Source organism: Plasmodium gaboni, chromosome 13, assembly GCF_001602025.1.
Source record: "Plasmodium gaboni strain SY75 chromosome 13, whole genome shotgun sequence".
Taxonomy (NCBI): Eukaryota; Apicomplexa; class Aconoidasida; order Haemosporida; family Plasmodiidae; genus Plasmodium; species Plasmodium gaboni.
In genome coordinates, this window is record NC_031493.1 from 1,235,108 (window position 1) to 1,255,664 (window position 20,557).

General features: G+C 19.0%; 7 protein-coding genes across 7 annotated transcripts in view; 5 read left to right on the forward strand and 2 right to left on the reverse strand.

Moving 5' to 3' along the window:
• PGSY75_1335450 (reticulocyte binding protein 7) lies at positions 1-982 on the forward strand (the record flags this gene model as incomplete). Its single annotated transcript, XM_018787401.1, has 1 exon — positions 1-982. A coding segment is annotated over one exon (982 nt), but the record flags the coding sequence as incomplete, so codon positions are not given.
• Positions 983-2,069: 1,087 nt separating this feature from the next.
• Positions 2,070-4,029, forward strand: PGSY75_1335500 (hypothetical protein; the record flags this gene model as incomplete). The annotated part of the gene is made up of 3 exons (XM_018787402.1): positions 2,070-2,996; positions 3,176-3,473; positions 3,773-4,029. The coding sequence occupies 3 exons, from the start codon at positions 2,070-2,072 to the stop codon at positions 4,027-4,029; spliced, it is 1,482 nt and encodes a 493-aa protein (XP_018640144.1).
• Positions 4,030-5,065: 1,036 nt separating this feature from the next.
• On the forward strand, positions 5,066-6,413 carry PGSY75_1335600 (hypothetical protein; the record flags this gene model as incomplete). The annotated part of the gene is made up of 2 exons (XM_018787403.1): positions 5,066-5,249; positions 5,380-6,413. 2 exons carry the CDS (start codon positions 5,066-5,068, stop codon positions 6,411-6,413), a joined length of 1,218 nt encoding a protein of 405 aa, XP_018640145.1.
• Positions 6,414-6,645: 232 nt separating this feature from the next.
• PGSY75_1335700 (hypothetical protein) lies at positions 6,646-11,646 on the reverse strand (the record flags this gene model as incomplete). Its single annotated transcript, XM_018787404.1, has 3 exons — positions 6,646-6,817; positions 7,008-7,437; positions 7,641-11,646. The coding sequence occupies 3 exons, from the start codon at positions 11,644-11,646 to the stop codon at positions 6,646-6,648; spliced, it is 4,608 nt and encodes a 1,535-aa protein (XP_018640146.1).
• Positions 11,647-12,505: 859 nt separating this feature from the next.
• PGSY75_1335800 (hypothetical protein) lies at positions 12,506-14,374 on the forward strand (the record flags this gene model as incomplete). The annotated part of the gene is made up of 1 exon (XM_018787405.1): positions 12,506-14,374. The coding sequence occupies one exon, from the start codon at positions 12,506-12,508 to the stop codon at positions 14,372-14,374; it is 1,869 nt and encodes a 622-aa protein (XP_018640147.1).
• A 741-nt stretch (positions 14,375-15,115) lies between these two features.
• On the reverse strand, positions 15,116-16,792 carry PGSY75_1335900 (sporozoite surface protein 2; the record flags this gene model as incomplete). The annotated part of the gene is made up of 1 exon (XM_018787406.1): positions 15,116-16,792. The coding sequence occupies one exon, from the start codon at positions 16,790-16,792 to the stop codon at positions 15,116-15,118; it is 1,677 nt and encodes a 558-aa protein (XP_018640148.1).
• A 3,160-nt stretch (positions 16,793-19,952) lies between these two features.
• The window catches only part of PGSY75_1336000 (hypothetical protein), a gene marked incomplete at both ends in the record, with an annotated part of 1,288 nt that continues 683 nt past the window's right edge, over positions 19,953-20,557 (forward strand). The window contains 2 exons of the mRNA XM_018787407.1: positions 19,953-20,310; positions 20,467-20,557. The exon at positions 20,467-20,557 is cut by the window's right edge and continues 352 nt beyond it. Coding sequence (XP_018640149.1) covers positions 19,953-20,310; positions 20,467-20,557 — 449 coding nt within the window. The remainder of the gene's footprint in view (positions 20,311-20,466) is intronic.

Genomic DNA, 20,557 nt, shown 5'->3' on the forward strand with positions numbered 1-20,557 from the left:
AGAAGCAATTAAAAGGCAAAAAGCTGAGGAAGAAAGATTGAAAGAAGAAGCAATTAAAAGGCAAAAAGCAGAGGAAGCAAGAAAACAACAACTATTAAAATTGAAACAAGAAGAAGCATTGAGAAAACAAAGAGAATTGGAAAGAAAAAAAGTCGATTTAGCAAGAACAGAACAACAAATAAAAAATATACTAGAATCTAATATGGTGAAAATAATAAAACAAGAACTAACAAAAGAAAAAGATGAAATAATAAAAAACAGAGATATAAATCTCAGACATGGTTTGGAAGAAAAATGGTTAAATCATATACAAAATAGTTTGTTGTTAAAAGTGGATAACTTATTAAATAAAAGTGATGAGTTCATAAGAGCTCATGAAACACAAATGAAAACAAATATATTAAACTCATTAAAAAATAAATTAAATATTGAATTGAAAAAGGAACTTAATGTAATTATAAATGAATACGAAGAAAGCCAGAAAAAAATAATGCAATCAAATCAACGTGATAATCGTGGTATAGAGCAAACAACTGAAAAACTCGTAGATATTAAACCTACAAATCATGGTGAACTAAATACAAATAATCCTTCTGATAGTGAAACTGAAATGCTGACAAATTCAGGAGAAACAGGAGAGAAAGAAGAAGAAGAAAAAGAAGAAAGAGAAGAAGAAAAAGAACCAGAAAAAGAGTCAGAAACAGATGATACTCATAGTTCGGAAAGTACTACTGATGATGATACCGATGATCAAAGATTTTCTCGATCAAAGAATTTGAATGTCGTTATATACACAGCAGGAAGTATAGCTGTATGTATGTTAATATTCTCTAGTGTAGGATTATTAGTTATGAAGAATAATAATGATGATAACAATTCAAATGTAATGGATGAAGCATTTGAACATAATGATGATATTCTCTTTAAGGAGAAGGAAGAAATCATTGAAATCACTTTTAATGATAATGATAGTACAATATAAAATGTATGAGATAACATATTATGCATAGAAAATATGATAACGTGTGAGAAAATACAATCAGATATATGGATCTATAAAGAATAATTTTAAATATCAATTTTTAAAAAATTTGCATTATAGAAAATCTACAAAATGTTGGTAATATAAACGTATATGGAAATATGACATGAAAAAAAAAAATTATAACGGAAAAAAGATATTGTACAATATTGTACTTATATGAAGATAATATTATACTGAATAATGAATTTTCATAAATATTAATAATTTCAAATAAATTGACACTATTCATATTTCTTATATTCAAATGAATATGTGTGTTTTTCATTATTTTCTTCTTCTTATTATTATTATTATTTTTTTATATTTTTTCTTTTTCTTTATTTTATATATGATATAAAATAAGGATATATAAAATTTCATATTTTTATGTTTTCTGTTTTATAAATAATTTTCTTTTTATGTTTACCATATTAAATAGGTATAATATATATATATATATATATATATAATATTTAAATATTTTTTTTTTTTTTTTTTTGTTCAATTAATTTTTATTTAAAATTTTTTTTAATAATAAATTTAAAATATATTAGAATTCATGCGTAGACTTATATATGTCTTAATAAAGACAAAATTTTAAATACATAAAAAAAAAAAAAAAGTTCATAATAATCTCAAGAATCATTCCTTTTTTTATACTTTTTTTTTTGTTTTATAAATATTTCTTTGTATATTATATAGTTTTCTGAAAAAAACTCAATATAATATAGATAATGTAATAATTATTTTATTAGGTCTCTCTCTTTTTTTTTATTATTAAATATCTCCTAATATTGAGGAGAACGTGTAATATAGGAGAAAAAACAATAATATTTATATTAGAAAAGGATATATATATATATATATATTTATAAATGGATACACACAATTTGAATCGAAAATATTTTATATAATCGCAAAAAAAATAAAAAAGAAAAAAAAAAGAAAATATATATTTGTGTTACATTTCTACATTTCAGTTATATATTAATATACATTTTTGCTCCTATATAATATTTTTAAAAAAATATTATTATCTTCCAATATGGATGATGTGTTTGCTATATTTAAAAAGAAAAACAAAACAAAGAAAAGGTCATCAATAACAGATAATACAGAAAATAGAAGTAAGAGAAAGAGTTTATTTCATTTGAATCGTAAGAATCCTAGAAGAGCTCATAATGAAGATGATACATTCAGTTCTTATGAACCTTTAAATAAATTATCAAATGAGAAAAAAATTAATAATGATTTAGAAAATATAGTTGTTGTTGATTTTCCTCCTTTACCTTTAAAAAATACAGAAGTATGTTTATCGTTTTATTATATTCAGTATCTACGAAATCAGCTTTTATATGGAAATCAAAATATACAAATTGACGAAAATACAAGAATGATAGCAGAAGCATTATTAGATAAAATAGAAAATAATATATATGAATTAGAGAACACGGAACATTCTGAAGATAAGTATAAAAATGATATAAAGATACTTGTGTATAAATCTATATATGATAGATATTATAAAATAATTACTACATTTCTTACTTATTCAGATGATATTCCTTTACCTAGTAATTTATATGAATATACTTTAAATAATGGAGCATATATAAGATCAAGAAAAAATAATGATTTTAATTGTAGAGAAAATATACATAATATATATTCTTATTTAGATAATGTAGAAGTAGGAGAAAATGATTTATCTATTAATGATGAAAAAATATATATTGATAATATTGATATAAGCAAAGCTACTATATTAAATAAAGCATTAATAAACATTGATATAGATATTGAATATCTACCCCTCAAAATAAATTCTTCTTATTATTACAATAATTTACAATATGCTAAGCTATTTTTAAATGATGCTGTAAATATGTCTTTATATGATAAAGCAATTGGAGAATTGATTGTCGTGAAAGCTTTAGTAGATATACCCAATGTAGAAATAGAATTTATTGAAGTTAAAAAGAAAAATAAAATATATAAATAATACAATGAAATATAAGAAAATAATAAATAGTGTAACAAAAACATATACACATATATATATATATATATATATATATATATATATATATTTATTTATTTATTTATTTATATTTATATTATTACTTTTGTACCTCATATTTTTCTTTAAAGGGATTTGAAATCAAAGAAATGAAAGCTGGGGAAAGGCAGTGGATTCCAATTTATATAGCTATTTCTCTTTCTTCGTATGCGTATGTAGATGTAGAATTCCCCTTTTGGTTTTATATAAAGAATTTTATAAATATAAAAGAACAAGAATATAAAAACCCTAACGAATTGTTTGACTTGCCTTCACCCTATTTTTTTGAAATTTGCTATATGTTTCTTGATCAAAAGATTTTTTCTAAAGCTACACCTATAGAAACTGTAGGCCAGAAAAGTTATTTTAAATATATGGCAAAAGTGGCAGGTAATTTTATTTTATTTCATTTTTAATATATCGCTATCTTTTTTGTAAATATTATGTTGGCAATGACCTAAAAATATGTGCATATCATAGAGTATAATTCAATAAGTATAAATTAAATATTGTAATTCAGGAGGAATATTGTTAAAGGTATATTTGTATAGATATATTTCAATAAGCACCATTATATATATATATATATATATATATATATATAGGTATAACCTTATAAGTATATAACCTATTACAGAATATAATTCAGTACACCTTATGTTTTCATCTAATTCATATATATTTTTTAGGATACGTTGAAGATATTAAACATTGTAGGGAAGAAAAAATAATAAAGCATTTAGAAGAGCAAGATGTTCATTCCAATTATATTTATATTTCTAATTTACAATATTCAGAAACTTATCTTGTTAATCTATCCTTATATAGTTTCTGGAAGTATGATAAAAATTTAAACGAAAAAACAAATACAATTGATTTTACCTCTTATTTATTAGAACCATTTATAAAAGAGGAAAATGAAGATAACGTTCTAATGGATTTATAATATATATTCGTTTAATTATATCATGCGTTAATTATAATTTGTGTCTTTTAAAAATAAACAGTAAATCATATTATCTACAATAAGGAACAATAAAGAAATATTAATTTGAAGAGGAAATTTACGAGAAAAAAAATATATATATATATATATATATATATAAATAGTTGTTTCCATAAAAGGTGTTGTAATAATAATATATGTATATAATTAGATACATTTTTTTAATGTAGTCTTAAAATTATTATAATTAAAAATTCTATACCATTTATATTTTTTTCTAAACGTTCTAGCACTTTCTACTTTCATATATATATATTTTATTATTAATGATAACATTTTTAAATATTAACCTTATATAATTCCATTATTTTTTTGAACTCAAATTATATATATTTATTTTTTCATTTCTCATAAAAACTAACAATCTCATCAATTTTTATTATATTATATAATATATTATATAAATGCTTCATATAATATAAATATAAAATCAAACAAATTATATATATAATATAATATATTTCATAATATATATTTTTTGTTCATTTTATAATAATATTATTATTTTCATCTAAAGGTTTATATGTATTGATTATTTTAAAAAAATTGGCCCATATAATATTTATATTGGGTTATAATATATATAAGTAATATATTTATTTATATGTATTCATTTGTATATTTTTATTAAAAAAAAAAAAAAGTAATTTATTAGCTTTTAAATATACTATAAATTTAAATGATTCATATATGAGTATTATTAAACAAAAAACGATTTATTTATGAATTGAATAAACCGTATATTATATATAAAATTTATAAATAATGTTAATTTTTGAATTATAACTTTTTTTTAATCCAAATAAATATAAATTTTTATTTTAAATTATTAACTTATAATAATATATAATAAATTATGTATATATATATTTTTTTTTTATGAAATAATTACGATATTCTGTAAAAAATGAGAATAATGGCATGATTAAAAAATAATATATACTACAAGAAATATTAAAAAAAAAAAAAAAAAAAAATGAATAATGAAACCAAAGTATTTAATAAATGTTTTAAGAAAATAAGTAATTGTTATACTCTAAATAAAAAAGGAGAAAAAGATAATTCAACAGGAAAACAATTTGTATTATATAATTGTATCCAGACATTATTATCAGACCCTATAGTTGTTTTATATACAGATAATAATTATATATGTACTGGTAGGTTTTATTTATTTTTTTTTCATTTATATTTGTTTAAGAAAAAAAAAAAAAATAAATACATCCACATATATATATATATATATATATATATATATATATATATATATTTATTTATTTTATTTTTTAGGATCTCTTACGGGGAAAGTTTGTTTATACAAAATAACAATTAAAGAAAATAAAGAAACAAATACGAATATATCATATGTTTATAATAATAATAATATTACAGACGATGAGAACAAATGTATAAGCGATTTGCATAATAGAGATGAATTAAAGAAAGAAAACTATAGCAAGTCAACTATAGACGATGTGGTTATAAGTAAAAAGGAACTAAATAATCACAATAATATAAATAATAATAATAATAATAATAATGGTGAGATAATTAAAAAGTATCATATTTTATGTATGTTCAGAAATAATAGTATAAAATCAATATATATTAACAAGAATAATATATATATATGTTATGAAAGTTGTATTGATGTTTTTTGTGTAAGATCATATCAATTTCTTCAAAAGATTAATTTAGATGTATCAAATAATAAACAAGTAATTTATTATGAGAATTATATATTATTTAATAATTCAAAAAGTTTATTCATATATGATATAACAAGTAATTTTTCTAGTTATTTTTACAAAAATTTTTTAAAAAATATTGTAATTTTTGATTTTAATATAAATTATTTATTATGTTATAAAAATAATTTTGGGAAATGTCATATTCGTGTCTTACAAATTTTTGCTGATGCTGAAAAATGTGAACATGAGTTAATTTTTTGTGTAGACTTTTCCTCTAAATTTATAAGTCATGGTAAATTTTTAGATGATGAAAAAATTATTGTAGCAAAAAATGGTAAAAGATTAATCATATTTGATTTTAAAAAAGCTATAGATATGTATCGAATCAGAAAACTAAAAAAAAAAATATTAGACATACACAAATCTGTAGAAAATATGTTATTTATATTAGTAGAAAATCAAATTTTTATTTTCAATTTATCTACATTTGTATTTTATAAAACCGTTCAATTACCTAAGGGCCTTTTTTATTTTAAGTGGTCCTATTTTATAAGATATAAAAACCGAAAAATTATTTTTTCATCAGACAAGGGAGTATATTATATAGATTATTCTATTGAAGAAAATGCTTAATTCAAAGTATATAAAAATAAACATATACATAATATATTTTATTTTAAATTATATTTTATAATATATTATAAATGAGCCATATTAAATCCGTTACACGTTGTGCATTTATTCTATTCTATTTTTTTTGTGTGTTTTTTTTTTTTTTTTTTTTTTTTTTTTTTTTTTTTTTTGTGTTAATTAAAATTAAATATAAAAAATTGATTTTCAAAAAAAAAAAAAAAGAAAACATTAATTACAAAAAATTATAATTTTTTTTCATATCATAATATTGATGTATATCTGAAAAAACGCATGAATATTGCTCTTTCGAATTTAAAAAAAGAAATATGTCATTAATATAATTTTCTTCAAAAATACTTGAAATCTGTTTTGAATATTTACATCTTAGTAGAAAATACAATTCACTATAAAGGGAGAAAAAAAAAAAAATAAATAATAATAATAAATAATAAAATGTGGTTTTAATAATTATAATAAAATATAAGAGTATATACACTTATTATATGGAATATGCATACAAAACTAAATATTCACACGTACAAATATATATATATATGTATGTATATTTTTTCCTTTTTGTGTTCTTTTCCTTACCTTAACATATATATTATTTTATATTTTAAGACTCCTATTATATAATCAAACAGAACGTAAAAGAAATTGTTTTCGTTGTATCTATCAGTATTTGAACAAATAAATAATTTTATATAAAAATAAATCTTAGGAAACAAAGAGTATATTTTTTGACGAAATGATTGTAACTCATTCTTTATATCATCCATATTTTTATTACTTAGTTCTTGATTTTTCTGCTCGTTTATATTTATTGTATATTCCTTAAGCTGTTCAAAATCAAGTTCTTTCAAAAACGAAAACATATCTTTTCTAGAATTAACGTTGTTATGTTCTTCTTCTTTTTCTTTTTTCTTTCCATTCATCCAATTATATAGTACTTCTTTTATGTCATTCTCATTTGTGTAATCGTTATATTCATTCGAAAGGATAATAATTAGAGGAGCACACACTGGAAGGAAAAAAAAATAATAAATAAATAAATAAATAAAATGAATAATAATTAATATAATCATATGGATATTAAAACATTTCCATAAGGAAAATTAAAAAGTGATAATATATATATATATATATATATATATATATATATATATATTTATTTATTTATTTATTTATTCATTTTATTTTGTTATTGTAAATATTTTTATTTACCTTTCGATATGGTGGTTATAATAAAATTATATAAGCTCTCATTAAACGTATTTAAAATTTTACTTTGCACATCAGCATTTGAAGATACAGTATACACTCGTTTAATAAAATTAAAAATAGAACCTTCATTTTCTACTGCTGTTATTTCATTTTTATTATTACTATCTTTTCCTGTTTTGTATTTTTGATCATTCTTTTTACTTTCTTTATGTGTTATATTAAATAATAAATGATCTGTTAAATCGTTATGTAAATAATTATTTAAAAAATCATTATCCTTAGTGACTTTATAAAATAAATAAAGTAAGAAACTTAAATTTTTTATAAGATAAATATTTGAATTAAACATATCATCATGTTTTTTTATATATTGCTTATATATATATGTTATAGAATTAAATGTATTTTCTAAACATTCTTTGAATAAATCTATAAAAGTATTTTCTTCAATTATAAAATTAATAGTTTTTAAAATTAGAATGGTTCCTATTATATTCAAATCTATTCCTCTTAAGGAAAAACTAGTATCTATATTAAATTGAATATTATTAAATGAGAAAGATTTGTATACATTATTTTCATTCAATATATTTATATTATATTCATGTTCTTTATAATTATTATCACTTTCTATACTTTCACTAGAATAATCATCATTTTCAGAGATTTCCATATACTTATCATTTGGATTATATATATTATTAGAAGATATATTGTCTATTTTTTTTTCTACATAATTAATATTATCAGAATAAAAAATATTTATATCATAAAATTTGTCTTGTGTATTATTCAAAAGTTGGTCCTTATTTTTTTTTGTAGTCTCATGATTTATTATTTCATAATTACTGCTTACTATATAATCATCATATAAAAAGCCATTAATTATGTTGGTAAATTTTTTTTTTATTGGTTGGAAACATATATAAGGAATAATATTATTATAATTAACATTTTTAGTATAATATGAGATATACATTTCTATTATATATAATAATCTCTCTTTCAATGTTTCACATATTCGTTTCAAATAATCATGTATAATATTATAAGAATCATCAGTATATATATCAATTATATCTACATAAATAATTTGAATAATTTTTCTTATAATTTTCATATTATTTAATTCATAAATTTTCTCACTAATATTATCATATATACTTACACCAATACTATTGAGTATAATATTAATAGAAGAATTTAGATTATTATTAAATATATAAAAAAATAAATCTGATTCTAATTTTGAAATATATATAGCTAATAGACACACATTTTTTATATATTTACAAATATCTTTATCAAAGAAATATTCAAAATTTTTTAAAATATTATTATTTAAAATTTTTAATCTTGTACTCACATATATACTTTCCAATGAGTTATAATCATCTATATATATATTATTTTCATCATTTAATGATTTTTTATAAATAAAATTTATGATATCTTTCATACAATAACATTTTATTTTGTATTTCTTATAATATTCAAACTCATCTATATATTTATTGAAATATATTATATTCACATTATTATATATTTTGTCAATTTCGTTTTCATCATTTGTTTGTAATAAAGAATGATTTTTAATTAAATTATTAATAGTAGAAATTTTATATATATTATTGTCATATATATTAGATTTTTTTATATCTTCATGTGTAATAAAATTTGCATTCATTTTTTCTTCATTTTCTATATTTTGTTGTAATAATCCATTCTCGTTTTCATTCCCATTTTGGTTAATACTATAATTTTCATTTTGTGTATTTGAAAAAAGTTTTATTTCATTATTATTCGTAGGAACATTTTCCAAATTCCTATTAATATGTTCACCACAGCTTATAATATCATTATTATTAATATTAATATTAATATTTGTTTCGTGATTTTTCAATGAATTTCTATATATTGTATCATTAATTTCATAGGTTCTTCTATTTTCATAATGGTTATCATGCACATATTTGTCTCTATCTTCTTTGGTCCAATTAATATTTAAATCAGTATTATTTAAGACGTCCCTAAATAAGTTTATAATATATTTTAATATTCTTTTAATAATTGATTGATATTTTAGAATTTTCCCTTTTGAGTTGAAATATGTATTATTTTTTTTAAAAAATTTAATGGCCTTTTCTGAAAAGTGTAACATAGAATGAATTTCATTTCTTTCATTCCATTTGTTTATATGACGTTTTTTTTTTCTTTTTTCTTTATTTTTATCTATTTTATTTTTGTTTAGTAATTTTTTGTATATTTCTCTTTTAAAGTTGTCGTCATCAATATTATTTAAAAAATTACATTCCATGCTTTTCAAAAAAAGTTCATTCAAAAGATGAGAGGAGGAACTTGCCGATTGATTATTTTCTAATGTACTACTATTGTTTATATAAGAGAAAGAATTTTTTTTTTTATCTTTAATTTGATTTTTAGTTTTGGTAACATTTTTTTTATTCGTGTCACTTAGTTTGGAAGATTTTTTTTTTTTATATGTGAGGGATAGGTCCATTTTTTGTTGAGTATCTTGACTTATATCATCATGTATTTCTTCTTTTGAATGGTCATTTATATGTTTATCTATGTTACCATCAATATGATCATCTATATTATCATCTAAACTATCATATATATTATCATACATATCACCATCCACATGATCATCTATATTATCATACATATCATTATCCACATTTTCATCTATATTATCATATAGATCATCATCCACATTATCATATATATCATATATATCATATACATCATATTCTTCATCATAATCCTCGTCTTCCTTCATTTCATCTACCAAATCTTCATCTGTCTCCTCATAATCACTCGTGTATTCTCCTTCTCCCTCATACAAAACAACACATTGTTCATTTTTTCCTACTTGTTTATTTTTTATCATGGACGTTTTATATATATCAATAAAATATGCATATACATTTTTCTCCATTTTGTCTAGAATCATTTCAAAACGCTCAATATTTGTATAATATTTTAAACGTTTCTCAACTTTGCTTTTGTTTAATTGTATCATTTTAACTTCTGAGTATCTATAATAGTAATGTAAAAAAATAGAATAAAAATTTTTATAAATGAGCTGTTTATTTTTTATTAAGTTATTCAATTCACTTTTTATTTCTTTATAATATGTTAAAATGTTATGAATCTTTTTAAACATTTCAGACAATTTTTCATTTCTTTCACTTTTTATAATTTTCATTTCATTAACACTTTTATATTCTTCAATTTTTCTATTCATTTTATATATAAAATAATAGTTTTCTATTTCCATAAAAATATCCATATTGTTATTCTTTTCTGTTTCTTTAAATTTATATTGACAAATATTATTATCCTCTTTTTTCTCTGAAATTTCTTTATTTTCTATATAATTATAAGAATCATTGGTAGGTTCATTTTTACTAGAAATATGAAATGAATTTTTCTCTTCTGAAACATTATGTAATATATTATCTGTAATATTATTTATATGTAAATGATTATCTTTTTTTATTTCTTCCTGATCAGATAATGTAATAGGCAAATTATTATTTTTTCTATTTTCCTTATTTCTTTCATCAATTTCATTTTGTTTATTTTGAGTGATATAAGAATCTAATTCATTTTCTTCCTCATCAAATGAACTATAAACACTTAAAGAGTCGTTCGATAGATAATCCTTATATTCATCATAATCTTGGACATTTCCATATGTCTTATGATTATCATAATTTATATTATCATTTTTTATTATGTATTCATTTTTTTCTTTAAATGTATTATTATCATTTCCCACATTTTTATTAAAATTAGATATTGTTTCATGGTTAAAATTTTTATGTTCGTCTTTCTTTTTGTGCTTTGTAATACATTTTCTCTTTTCCTTTTCATTTTGTGAATTAATATCATTCGAAGAAAATTTATCTATTCTAGATATATATTCATATAACTTGAGATATAATTTGTCATTGTTATAATCTTCCTTTTTGGTATTCATTATAATATTATTATAAATATTATAAAATTCTCAACTTCTAGATATATTATGATATTCTAAGAAGAACATAATTATTAAAAATTTTAAACGAATAATACCAGAAAACTATAAAAATGTATATACATATAAATATAAAAGATTATATATAAACAAAATATTCAAAAATACTAGTTTTTAAAATAAGAAAATATAACACTTATAGTTCAAGTGCTACCATATTTTTTTTTTTTTTTTTTTTTTATAACATGTATAATTCGTTTCAAAAATATTAAAAATTAACAAAATTTCGAAAGATAACACATTTGTTATTAAAAAAATTACTTAAACAAAAAAAAAATAAAATAAATAAATAAGTTTAAAAATAAATCTAAATATAATATATATTATAAACAATAGGAAATTATTAAGTGTATTATTATATACACATAAAAATATATAAATATATATATATATATTTGAAATGTATTTTTAATTTTTCATTATTATCAAAACAATTTATTTCTTCAATAGTATATTTAGGTATATACGATCAATTGTTTATTCTATTCTTTGTTTATTTATTAATTTATTTAATCTTTTGATTTTTCTTTTTTTTTTTATAAACATAAATCATAATATGATTACTATTTAATATTTAAATTTACAATTAAATTCACATTTATTTTTAATTTTTTTTTTTTTTTTTTTTTTTTTTTTTTTTTTTTTTTTTTTTTTTGTGCTAATATGTTAAAATACAAATGGCATAATATTTATATATAAATAAATAAATATATATATATATATATATATTTATTTATTTATTTATAATTAAACATGTTAATAATAAGAAAGTAAAATTTATTTATATACATTATATAGAATGTGTGATTTTTTAGGAACAAAACTTACAGATTATAAATTAAATGATATAAAAAAAGAGTTTAATAAAAAAACAAAACATTATGATGAATATGATTTTTATGTATATTACAAGAATTTATTAGCTTCCGAAAAAAGGAAAAAAGAAAGAAAGGAACAAAAGAAAAGGAAATACTTAACTGAACAAGAAAAAGAAGATGAATTTAAACCTTGTAATTATATATCGAGTATATATAAAAGAGTAAAAAATATAGAAAGAAAAAATATATATGATTATATTGATGAAAATGATAATATATATGAAGATATTGTTACTAATCGAAATTATAGAGAAGAACATAATTTTACAGATGACATAACATTTACCTTTTTTAATGAAAATCTTTCCTATACTTTATTGAGAAATAATAATTACATTGATGGTATTCCCATTGGTGTCAATGTACAAATAAAAAAGGATATACAAAAAAAACAACCTGATAATAACCAAATATATTCACATATTGAAAATAATGATGAACACAAAGAAATAACCCAAAAGGAATTCAAATATCAAGGTGAAAATAAGTATAAAGAGACGAAAGGAAATAATAAAATAATTGGACCTCAAATGCCTCATATTTTTGAAGAAATGAGAAAACAAATGAAAAATGAAGAATATCATAATATTAATCAGGATAATATAAAAGCTTATGAAAATGAATATGTCAATATTTTATCTTATCAAAATTATATGATATCAATTAAAAGGAAGGAACAAAAAGAATACGAAAGATATATACAGTTAACGTATATACCCAAAAATAATTTTGAAGGGGCTTTTTATGTAAAGGATAAAAATGATATAAAAGAGATAAAGAATAATGAATTTAACTTACTTACATATGATTTTTTACATAATAAAATGATTGATAACTATGATATAGAATATGAACATGAAAATAAATATAAAAAAAATAAATATGGACAGAATAATAAATATATTGAAAATAAATCCAATAATAACATTTATGATAATAATATTTATGATAATAACATTTATGATAATAATATTTATGATAAAAAAATTGATGATGATAATATATATTCAAATAATTATTTAAAAAGTGAAGAAAGTATCTCCTTGGATAATAAATCATATGATTCTGATTTTGGAAGTGTAAAAAGAAGAGAAAAAAATAAGGAAGACACACATTTTGTATTATATAAAAATAATTTTTTAATAAAAGAACAAGATTTATATATATATTACAAAAAATATTATGAATCCCTTTTTGCAAAAATAAATATAGACAAAACACATAAAAATAAAGATACCGAACATTTTAAAGAAATATATGTACTGTATAATAAATTGTTAAATTTAAATAAAGACGAAATATTATTAACACAAAATGAGTTGATCAATTTATACGTTCCAAAAAAAAGTTGGACACAATTCAATAGTTCACAAAATAAAAATACTGATAATATGACTTACCAAAAATATGAACTGAAGAACCAAATAAACTTTAATAATGACTTAAAAAAAAAAAATCGATTTTATTTTTTTTGTAAAATGAACGAAAATAAAAATGTAAAAATTAAAAATATATTGAGTATAAAAGAAATGGATGAATTCAAAGATTTAATAAAAAAATTTAAAACGTATGATCCTGAATTCTATATTAATGAAATTATAAATGAAGATTTAAATACAAATTTTCAAATATGCGATTATGAATTTTCTAAAGTTATATGCGAAAAATTAAATATTAAAAATAAGGATTATAAGGATAATGAACAAAATGATGAAAAACAGGAATCAAAAATAATTGACGATTTTTTAAAAATTCCACAATTTGTTTTTGAATCAATATTTTGTTCTTAATTAAAATAATTTAATTTCTTAGACCTAATTTGTAAACATTTTTTTTGTTTTTTTTTATTTTCTTCAAAAAAAAAAAAAAAAAAAAAAAAAAAAAAAAAAAAAAAAATTTGTGTAATTAATATTTTAATATATATATATATATTTTTTATATGTATTCTTAATTTTTTTCTATATATTATAAAAATGTATGTTTATGATGATATTTTTTTTTTTTTTTTTTTTTTGTTATTATCAAATTTTTTATTATAGGTTTCTTTTATTCTACTAAAATGTTTAAATTAAAATAAAATAAATATATGAAGATATAAAAATATGGCGAATTGATATTATAATAACACAATCATTAGTGATATATAAGTGATTATAAATTAAAGAGAGTATAAAAAATAAATAAAAGTAATCAACAAATAATAAAAAAAAAAAAAAAAAATATATATATATATAATAAATAAATATCCTTGTAAATAAAATAGATTATAGCGATATACCAAAAGAAAAAAGAAGAACAAAAAAAAAAAAAAAATAATATAATATAAAATAAAATAAAGAATTAACACAATCCTATTAATCTTGCTACTATTATATATAATTTTTATAACAATCCTATTATATACAAATATATATTTATATATTTCACATTATTCCTTTTTATCCTTATTATTATTATTTTATTTTATTTTATTTATTTTTTTTTGTTGTGTGTTTCACTATATTACATAAAATATTATTTAAGGATTATATTTAATTCCAATCGTTTTCTTCAGGTAATCTGAATTGTTCAGGTTCGTCCAAATCTTTATCTTCTTCACCTAATGCTTCATCAAAAGGTGCAGGTTCTCCGGCAAAGGGTGCAGCAGCTGCTGGTACTACGAATTTATAAGCAAGTCCAGCACATGCAAGTAATGCTAATCCACCAGCTATTCCACCTGCAATTTTATATCTATTATCTGATCCTCCTTTTTTTTTATTATAATCTGCATTTTCATATTCTTCATTTTCTGTATATTTTGGAGTATCATTATATTTTCTATTGTATGATCTATTTTCATTATGTCTTCCATGTGGTCTCGTTTCTCTATCTTCGCTATTAGGTAAATGCCTATTTTCATTATTATATTTATGTTTCTCATCAATTTCATTTCTTTCATTATCCAAAACTTTTGGAGGTAATGGTGGGTGTGGAATATATCTATCATTTTTATCATTTGGTAAATTGTCGTTATCATCGTTCTTATTTTCAGGTTTTTTTGGAAAATCTGAGGGCTCTTCTCGATCGTCTTGTGGTTTTTCTGGAACATCAGAAGGTTCTTCTTTTTCTGAATCTTCAGGTACATTTGGTTCTTGTTGAGGTACGTCTGAAATTGGTGGATTTTCTGGATTTTCATCTACATCAACTTGGACTTGATTTTCATCCTTCCTTTCTTCTGGATTTGGTAAAGGTTCTTGAGGAAAATTATCTATTACATGATCGCCTGGTTTTTCGATTGCAAAATTATCTCCTCTTGGTCTAGGTTGATCATCTTCAGGTTCTTCTGGAACATCTAATGGTGCCCATTTGGTAGGACAACTTTCTTCTTCACATTCTTCTTGTAATTCACTTGTACATCCTTCGTGTAAGATTTCTCTTCTTCTTGACCTGGTACCTTTACCACAAGTTACACTGCATGGAGACCATTCTCCCCAAACTCCACAATTTGCAGTTTTTTCCACTTCAACACAAACAGCTTTCATAAAGGGTCCGATAACATTTTTTACATTTTCCCATGCAGAATCAGCGTACATGCTACATTTACCATCAGATGGATGACAACCTACAAGAAATCTATTGAAAGCTACATTAATACCTTGTCCAATACCAAAAACAGCTATTTTAACACCATTATCATTTAATCTTCTTGCTTCTCTTAATGAATCTTGTATACTATCTGGAATACCATCTGTTAATATAACAACTAATTGATTTGCATTTGGTCTATTGATTTTGTCATTTAAATGTTTTGTTACTTGTAAGAGTGCATCACTTAAGTTTGTTTTACCATATGGAAGATTTGTTCCTAAGAGTGACTTTATAATTTCTAAAGCCTTCCCTTTGTTTTTAGATGCATCACTATGTAATCTTATAATTTCTTTTGCATTGTTTGAAAAAATATTAGCATATAAGTGAATTGCCTTTTCACTCAGATTTAATTGTTTTATTAATTTCATAGCTAGTGGTACTGCATGGTTCACCCAATTTTGACGACGTATACTTCCAGAACAGTCCATTAAAAGATATAGATCTAACTCATCGTTACATACTTCTTCACGATATTTTACTTCGTCTACTATATTTTGTACATGGCTACCTTTCACTAGAAATAAATCAAAGAAAATCAAAAACACGATGACTAAATATTTTACATTCCAAAGATAATTCATTATTTTTACAATTTTAATAATAATACTAAAACAAATATATTATACCTTAAAATACAATATTTTCTTGTACCCATGCACATACAAAATTATGTAATCATATATTATATATAAACAGGGATATAATGATATAAGTATAATTTATTTGGTGTGATTTCATATATAGATATAAATATATATAAATTCACAAACAAAATATATTATATATAAGAACAATGTTATGTATATAGAGGTTGTTCCTATAACATATATATATATATATATTACAAAAATTATGTGTAAAGTAATGTTAAAGATCTTAATATAAACAAAGTATATTTTTAACTTAAAAACTAAGGTAAGATAAAATATTCAGTTTATACCTTTTTTTTATGTTGTAATTTACACAAAAAATATATATATGTGTATATATATATATATATATATATAATAAATAAATAAAAAAGCAAAAATTACAATATTAATACGAATTCTTTTTAAAAATCATTTAAAACAAAAAAAAAAAAAGAAAAAACTCAGAACAGTAACAAAAAATGAAAACAATAAAATTTAAAGAAAAGATGTTTTTATATTTCAAAATTTCGTTAAAATATATATAATATTGTGAACATCTTATATAATAATAACCAAAAGAAATAAAAAAAAAAAACAAAAAAAAAGACATCAGAAAAATGGAAAAGGTTCGTATATAATTTTTATAATTCATATATATAAATATAAATATATATATAATATATTAAAATAAAGCTTTTGAAACTTTCCAAAAGATCAAAATTAATGCTTTTTGTAAATGTGTAAATATACATCTATGCAACTGTTGTATATTTAATATTCAAGAGAATCAGATTTATTCAAATGCATGTTGTCTTAAAAAAAAAAAAAAAAAGACGCCTCATATAATATACATGTAAAAATAATAAAATAAATGTTCAAAAAAAATTGGGTGAAAAAAGAAAATAAAACTTATTTATATATTTTAAAATGCATCTCTTAAAAAAAAAAAAAAATAAAATAAAAAAATAAAAATAATAACTTAATAAAACATAAGGCAACTCATTTATTTTTATTTTAATAATATTTATTATTATGCATGTGAATTATTAAAATTTGGGTCTTGTAACATGTATTATTTTATAAGTGGATATTATTATTACATGCTGGTACATTTTCTATGATATTATGTTTTAATAAAGCACAAAGTAGAGAATATAATAAGCATTAAATAATGTCAACAAGCTGAGTATAAGACTACACTGAATGATATATATATATATAAATCCTTTTTATGATCATTTTATTTTTACACAATTAATTTGATCCCATATCGAGAGATGAATTATATAATTGAATGGAAAGTAATACATACTAATATATCAATTTACCAAAAAAAAATAATTCCCTCAAAAGAGAACGTAAAACAATAGATGTTGTAATTATAATGTCTTTTTTATTTTCAGTGTGTATTATTCCATTTGAATAATTTAATATATACCTTTTTCATCTTTAATAACATGAAAATTTTTTTATAAGTTTTATTTTTAGTATGAAAAAAAAAAAAAAAAAAAAAAAAAAAAAACTTATGAATAATAAATTACATTTTTTCCACTTTTTTAGTTAAAAGGGAAAAACATATATATGCGAATAATATTCAAAACAATGTAACCTAATCATATAATAATAAAAATATATACATAATAATATTATTCATATATATTTGTTCTTTGGATTTATTTATATTAAACTGGTATTTCTATATTTAAACATTTATCTTTTTATTTTAATCATACTATTATATACATTATATAATATATAAATAAAAAAAATAAATAATAAATAAATCTATTCTTTTTATGGTTATAGTTCTCTGTACATTTTAAAATTAAAATAATTTTATATAGTTATATAAAATTAATAATAATTAAAAAAAATATAAAAAAATAAATATTTTATTCAATTAATATTTATATAATATGATTTTATAAATTATTTTCTCAAAATAAATTATAAAATAAAAAAATATATCATTTTATTAAAAAATTAAAAAAATAAAATAATATAAAAACAGAATATAGTATTTTTTATTGAAGCGCAACAAATTTTATTTTTTTTTAAAGCCAAAAAAAAAATAAATATACGTATTCGTTTTATATGTATATAAATTATATATATTTATATATATATATATTTTTTTTTTTTTTTTTTTTTTTTTTTTTTTTTTTTTTTTTTTTTTTGGATGTAAAAAGTTAAGAATAAAAAAAAAAGTAAATGAGTTTTATAAAATATATAAAAAAATATTTTTTTTTGTAATTAATTTTTTTTTTTGTATTTTTCTATATATAATCTTATTTAATATAAAACTTTATGAATTATTTTATTTTTAGTCATTTTTAAAATAATTTTTTTTAAAATTATTATAAAGAAATAAATAATCCTCATAATCGCAGAGATATTTATATATTATATGTATATATAATTTATATCACAATAAAAATATATATATATATATATATATTTAATATATTTATTTATTCCTTCTTAATATTGTTCCATTTGCAATATTATTATATATATAATACATGTATTTATATATGTTTTGAAATAAAAAAGATAAATAATTATAATATATATATATATATATATATATATAATTTTTTTAATAATTTTATATTGGTTTATTATTATATATGTACCTTTTATTTATATTATAATGTAATAATTTATAAATACATATATATTATAAAATGTATATAAAATATTGAGAATTTTTTTTTTTTTTTTTTTGTTGTTGTTGTTGTAACCCTTTGTCCATTTTATTAATATATTTATTTATTCCTTCTTAATATTGTTCCATTTGCAATATTATTATATATATAATACATGTATTTATATATGTTTTGAAATAAAAAAGATAAATAATTATAATATATATATATATATATATATATAATTTTTTTAATAATTTTATATTGGTTTATTATTATATATGTAACTTTTATTTATATTATAATGTAATAATTTATAATTACATATATATTATAAAATGTATATAAAATATTGAGAATTTTTTTTTTTTTTTTTTTGTTGTTGTTGTTGTAACCCTTTGTCCATTTTATAATATATAATATTTTTATATTTATTATTATTATTAAAAAAGAAATAAAAAATGGACAAAGGGAATATCGGTTTCAATAATTCTATTAGTGACAAAAAAAATATATTGTTAAATGGAGGAAATGACGTAAGTAATAATTTATCATATTTAAATTATCATGTGAATAACAATTTAAATTTATCTCAAAATATGAATGTGTCGAATGAAAATAACACAAAAACTTTATTACCACAAATAAATATCAACAGTGTGAATAATACACAGAATAAATCACAGGAAGAATTAAAAAATAGTGTATTTAATAATGAGTTAAAAAATATTAGTCAAAATGATAATATGACATTTGAAAATAAATTGAACTTTAATAGTTCATTAAAAATAAGAAAGTCTTTAACAGAACAATTATGTGGTATGTAAATTTTTTAAGCGTATTTATATATTAGTAAATATAATAGAAAAATAAATGTATATGTGAGTGTATTTTATATATATATATTTATTATTTGTCATTATAATATACATTTATATATTTTTTATATATTTATATATTTCCTTTTCTTTATAGAGGAGATATCAATGAAACTGGGTAAAATATTTCTGTGCAAGTCCTACTTAGAGACTTTCATTTATGAAAAGAATCCATATGTCATGAATTT